Genomic DNA, 6,354 nt, shown 5'->3' with positions numbered 1-6,354 from the left:
TCACCTTGCTAAAATAACGTTTGTTACCCCGGCGGAGGTGTACATCCCATCAAGTCACGGACAGAGTTTTTATGGCAGTGATTATACAAAAGAAGTCCTCTGTATTAGTAAGCGATAACCTCTTCTAACCACGTCTACAAACTCGAAAAAATAAGAGAAGCGAGTAAGTATGACCCCGTCCCAGGAATCGCTCCTCAGGATCCGCCATGAAACAAAAGAGTCCCGGAAGTCTTTATGAAGGAGACACTCTAGAATGAACGACCTTGTCCCGTAGCATGCCCAACATCTGCTTTTTCTTCTCAGACATAATGCAAACATTCAGGAAGTGCAGTGGTAGCTCGACATAGGGAATGTGAGGTAATCAGTAGTCAGTCAGTATGAGCAAAGGAAAGGCAGCTGGGAAAACAGAACATCACAAAGCCCACAGAATCATAAAGGTGAGGCTGCATCGCCAAAGGAGGAAGAGGGCCCTTGATCAACCCACGCCAAGAGCAAAAGCAAACGCTCGAACCCGTTCACTAGATACCAAATGCTATTGAGACTCCCGAAACGCCCAGGCAGGGGATATCCTTCCCAAAACAATTCAGTATACAATCAACGCCAAACAAGAAGAGATGATGCGGACGGGGAAAAATCTGGGATTTGCTGCAAGAAAGGTGTGGGTAATGCCAGGTGAGGTTAGGTGGTATAAAGGTCCACGGAGCAGGCCATCTCTCTGAACAAGTGCTGCCCTACTTTGTCTGCCATGCCATCCTCCATCTGCCTGCCACAACCACTAAAAGCCCAAAATACTTTTTCTCCATCATCTGCTTTTTCCTCGAAGCGCCCTTCCAGCGATAGTAATGAGCTCGCAATCCTACAAAGAGGTGGTAGTAGCGAAGAAGAACCTAAGCCAACCCGCACCCCGAGAGTAGCAGAATTGCACAAAAAACCGGCCCCTGCCCCAAACTACCCTGTTCCGCCTAGTGAAATAAGATAAGAGCCTCAAAATCGAAGAATGTGTAGGATGCTAAGTGATGCGAGGGTGTGTTCATGTTCAAGGTGTTGCGAATTAAAGTGAGTAAGATAAATGTGACGGTAATCGTGGAAATGAACATGACCAAGGCAACGCAGGACCCTATTGAGAGTAGTACATCATGGGAGGAGCTTGCTGGGGGTAGTAAAATCCATCAGGACTCGGTGTCACCATGCCTCCCATGCCGACGACGCCAGGAACAAAGTTCTGGGATCCTGGGAATGATTGGTATCCTTGTACCGTCGGCATTTGAGTCGCATCATAATAATAGACCATGCCGTTCACTTCCTGGGCCACCAAGTTCTGTCCATTGGGTGCCTGTCCATTTGCTTGAGCGCTGGGACCGTCTCCTTGACCTGGCTGTGAGAAATTCGCAGGCTGAGACTGCTGAGCTCCTGGAACAAAGGCTGGAGCTGTGGCAGAAGGACCCATGTTGTTACCGAACCCGGATGGATAGTAGTATCCCTGTTGCGGCTGTATCATCTGATATGGCTGTCCGTAGTAACCCTGCTGCGGGTACGCATTCGGTTGGAAGGGAGCAGCATGGATAGCTCGCTCCGGGATCTGAGATAGAGGAGTGCCCGTAGAATGCTGAGACGGGTATGATGGATGTCGAGCATGCGTCTCGTGCGGGAAACCATTCGAAACCTGAACCGGGACCTGCTGGTGGAAAGCCTGTTGATAAGGTTGCGATGAAGTCATTTGCATTGTTGGCGATTCGATGTTCTCAACAGAGACAGTCTTTTGAGGTCGAGGCTGATGCATGACTATGGAGCTGGGTCGGTTCTCTTGGAAGGTAGGCTTCTGCGGCAGAGGATGTGTCTGGGGAGGAGGAAGGTCGTTAATAGACGACTCCCCGAGGGCCGGAGACCTATCTGTCATCCCACCAGCAGCATCAGAGGCTGGAGCGGCAAAAGGGATAGGGGCAGATTGCTCCGGTCGCGCCAGAGGAGGAAGTCTGACGATGGGTCGTGATGCATCGAGAGGGAAAGCACCTCGTGAGATCGCAGAGCCGGTCGGAGATACAAGAAAGTCGCGGCCCATCTCGGGTGCTATTGATGACCGTCGACTTAGAGCAATGCTCGGAGAGTAGGCACTGCCGTAATAACTGCCGCCAAAAACACTAGTGCGTCGAGAAAATCCTGAGACAGATCCGAGCCCAGAACGGGGTTTGCCTCGCATCCGTTGTTGATTCGGTCGCATTGCGCGAGGGATGAAGATGAATGACCGATCAACAGCAGGGAAGATGTAGCGAGGTGGATGATCGGGCAGGGAAATCCGCACAGGCTTGTCTCGTCGGAGGGGAGGTCGATGATCAGGTAGCTTGGTGTACTGCTTCACCGGCACGCCGGAGAAGATGATCGGTGTCTTCAACGGCGGGAAATACACTCGTACTTGTGCATTGCCAAGCAGTTTCTCAGTCGACAAAGTTCTATTGATAGGGGTTGAACTGGGCGGGCATGTGGGGATGTGCCCGTCGCCATTTGCGATTCCCTCATTGTTGATGTGGTTGATGTGTCGAGTCGGCCGAGATGGTACCGGTTCCGCGACGGCTTCGTGCATGTCGTGGGCCCAGGGGGCGTTTGTGGTGGGATCCGTCGAGTTGTGAAATTGGCTGACCATAGCGTTAGCTGCGTCATGATGGGAGCATGCACGAGATGGAGATGATACATACTTGATGGGCGCGAAGGGCCCTCCCATGCCACCTCGACCTCCACGCCGAGCTCTGCCAAACGGACGGAAGCCGTTGGCAGAAGGCCCGGCATGCCGATGGTCGTGCATGAAGAAGGCCCCACGGTTGGGCACGAAGGCCGGATCCTCGTCCCTCTTCTTCCTGTATTCCTCGTGCTCGCGACGGCGACGCTCAAACGGCGGTCCATCTTGTGGCTGTGGAGCTGAACTGGAGCTCACGACGATTGGAGCGGCGGCCTTCGATGGTGATCTGACGGCGTCATCAAACTGTAGCTCCTCCGTGGAGCCCGGTTGGTTGGAGATGTGCAGGCCGTTCAGCATGAGTTCGGTGTCGGTTATCGTCGATTGAGAGGGTTGTGCAGCGGCAGAACTAGCACCTCCATTCTGATGGCGACCTCCGGACTTTGGAGCTCCGTTTGCCGCTGCCTTGCTGATGTTGGGCGATGTGGGAGACGCCTCGTCGACATTGCTAGTATCACTATCATCGGCAGCATCATTGTCGTCGCTGATGACAGAGCCCTCAGTCAGGGAATCGTCATCGACATCGAGCGCCTCGGGTCCGCCCTCGTCCTCGCCCTCATCCTCGACCCGCCGACGATGACCGAAGGCCTTTCTGCGACGTGGAAGAGCAGCCATGTTGTCGGGCGTGGGTGGTAGTAGCGGAAGAGAGGAGATCAGATGAACAAAGCAGCAGCAGCAGCGGCGTCGGGCCTATGCTGCAATGGGCGCCGTTCACAAATGAATCATGCGAGAGCAAAAGGCTTATCGGGTCGGGCTCGGTGGGAAAAGCGAAATGACCGCCCTGCGGTAGCAAATTGTGGTATGGTAGAAGGTGCTGGACTGGGTAGGTAGCAAGAGCGGCAAAACTGAACCTAAGGGCGAACTTTTTCCAAAACTCGAAAGGAAGGTATTATTAAGAAAAAAGAACCAGCAGGCTGCTGCAGAGGCGGCAGAAAAACGGCGGGCACTGGCTGGTGAAGAGATGAGATGAGAATCAAAGGCGAATTAACGCTTTGAGTTCCTGCTGGCAGAGGGGATTCAGGCCAGGCACAAGAGGGAGAGAGAGAGGAGGCGGCGTTGGCGGATGATGGTGGTGGTGGAGGTGGAGGTAGGAGGTAGCTGTTGATGATGTTGAGGTCCGGGTCGGGTAGGCAGTGAGAGAATGGGAGAGAGAGATTGGGGGGGAATCCACCTGCCCGCTCACTCACAGGCTAAGTGAGGTCAGTCAAGTCAAGTTAAGGCAAGGCAAGGCGGGTGGGTGATGGCTGGCAGGGAAGACTCAATTGAATGATGGATGGATCCCGGACAACCTCCGCCTGTGTGTGTGTGTGTGTGTGTTTGTGCATGTGTCTGGGTTTGCCCACTAAAACACCGCTAAGAGGCCTGAATTGGGAGAAAGATAGCTTCTGTAAGGACAGTAGGCTCACTGTACAGGCACTGCATTACTGCATTGATGGGAATTGGTTAGGCACTTTCAGGCATAGTGACCGGTACTGTAGGTACCTAGGCAGGTATCCAGGTAGGTTAGGTAGAATGCAATGGGGTCACTTCCACCCTCAAGAAAGAAAGAGAGAGACGCAACACAAGGAAGCCACTGGCTCTTCGGAGTTGCTGGTGTTGCTTCACAGCTGCTCCTTCCTGCAGTGCGCACAGTCCACGCTTTGCAAGTGCATCTCTCCACGAATCCTTGCCCTGCAACCACATCAGCCATAAAACATCACAACCTTGAAGTGCCCTGTCATCACTCGACCTGACCTGACATGCCCTGCCTGCTGCGGGCCAGCTCATCATCACAATCATCACAATCGTCACAATCATATGCACACGCAGGCGGGAAATAGAAAACAACACAGAAATGGCTCGTCTTCCACCATAATAATAACCGCGAGAAGCCGACCTCTTCTGCCTTAGCTAAGCCAAAGTCTTGGCCAAAGAAACCTCTCATTCAATGCATTGCCCTTGGAACAATCGAAGCCTACCTAGGTACATGTGGTGCTCTGCTGCCTTGACGATAGACTTGAGGGATGACTCAGTCTGTAGGTGTATCCTCTATCCTATATCCTATATCCTACTCGCCTATCTTCTTCCCCTTTTCTGGTATGACATTCTCCTCATCCGATGGACGGCTCTCGGTTATAAGTCAGAGGAGGCACGAACCTCCCTGAGGGTAATAGGTAGAGCACAGTATCCAGGCAGGCTCTGTAGGGTTTAGCTTTGGTCTTGGGTCTTGGGTCTTGGGTAGGTGGTGCAGACAACATGATCACGATGACAGAGCCAATCGTGACGCCCTGAATAATCGAAGTTGCCAACAACTTTTTAGCGTGCCTAACGTGCTGATCCGACCAGGGAGTGTCCGTCTTCGGGGGGGCTGTTAGTCCATCTGAAAGGGTCTAGCAAAGACCCGAGCAGGAAGTGACCGAGACACTTCCCCGGCATCCACAGGCACTGCAGCAGCTCTCCTCCCATTCAGGTTCTAGAGCTCGCCGTGTTCGCGCGGCTCTTCCAGTTGGCTGGCTGCAGTGGCACAACCCAAGACTGGCTGACTGACTGTCCATGTCCATGTAAGCAGAAACGGAGACAGCCACCCTCGCCGCCGTTCGCATGAGGAGAAAATCGGAGAACGCCCCCTCTTTCTCTCTAAGTGTCGAAGGTCTCAAAAAGGCACCTTATGCATGGGCGGGTGTACTCAAACGCTCTACTCCAATGCAGGCCACCAACCAAATATCGGTTGAAGAGTAGTCCTTTTTGCAGGCAGGTAAAATAGGATCATTATTACTTGGATATCCTGGTCGCCTATCTCATCAAGCGCATTACTGCTCATCCCAACATCCATTCCCATGGCCACCAGCCCGGCGAAATAAGACGGAATCAACGATGACTTATGCGCAGCAAACGTCAGTCTCATCAGCCAGATTTACCGGACGTTTGGTCCTTCCGCCGGCCATCATCCCCTCCCCCCACCCCACGGCAACGGGGAGGTCGACCCGGGACTTCCTCCCAGCCAATAGCGGAGCATCGCCTCCCTCTCTTGCAGCTGCAAGCCTGTCTTGGATATCCGCAGATGCCGTTGGGCCGACCGACACACGCAGACGCAAATCCGATTCGGATCTTGATTGATTGATTTGGATCGTTGATTTGATATGGGATTCGGAAGAGCTAATTCAAAAGGACAGAATGCCCTGGAATTTGGTTACATCCGTCACAAGGAATTACTAGGTATCTTTTACACACAACTTTTCATCTCATGAACTGTCATTTTTCCCGTGATCACAGCAGATACGCAAAATCCATGCCTCTTGTCTTGATTTAAGTGCTTGCTCGAGGTGGGCTGCAAGTAAGATTGGCAATCGCATTATAGCTACATGTACAGCTCTGTTGAAGAGTTGACGACTTTCAATCTCATAGCTTCATATATCAATGCCCCAGTGTGGCTATCCACAAGTTAAAGTTGCATGTGCAAATACGTGACATTCTGACGCAAAGAGCAATTACTACCTGCTAGGATCAAAGCAAAAGCCTACCATTTAGCATCCATTCAAACCCTAGGTTCTCTCGTAGTCTGACCCCCAAAAGTATGGAGGATCCATTGATTCACATTTAAGAATCTGTAGGGGGCTCGAGGTTCTGAGTTGCCTCGATCTTGGGAA

At 52.4% G+C, this 6,354-nt stretch overlaps 1 protein-coding gene across 1 annotated transcript; it reads right to left on the bottom strand.

Moving 5' to 3' along the window:
• Nucleotides 1–2,432: 2,432 nt before the first annotated feature.
• UCRPA7_1869 (putative upf0052 domain containing protein) lies at nucleotides 2,433–3,343 on the bottom strand (the record flags this gene model as incomplete). The annotated part of the gene is made up of 3 exons (XM_007914448.1): nucleotides 2,433–2,447; nucleotides 2,555–2,630; nucleotides 2,691–3,343. The coding sequence occupies 3 exons, from the start codon at nucleotides 3,341–3,343 to the stop codon at nucleotides 2,433–2,435; spliced, it is 744 nt and encodes a 247-aa protein (XP_007912639.1).
• Nucleotides 3,344–6,354: the final 3,011 nt, after the last annotated feature.

Source organism: Phaeoacremonium minimum, assembly GCF_000392275.1.
Source record: "Phaeoacremonium minimum UCRPA7 unplaced genomic scaffold PA7_03_scaffold_139, whole genome shotgun sequence".
NCBI lineage: Eukaryota > Fungi > Ascomycota > Sordariomycetes > Togniniales > Togniniaceae > Phaeoacremonium > Phaeoacremonium minimum.
The sequence above is the reverse complement of the archived record's forward strand: the minus strand, read 5'-3'. Positions and strand labels throughout refer to the sequence as shown.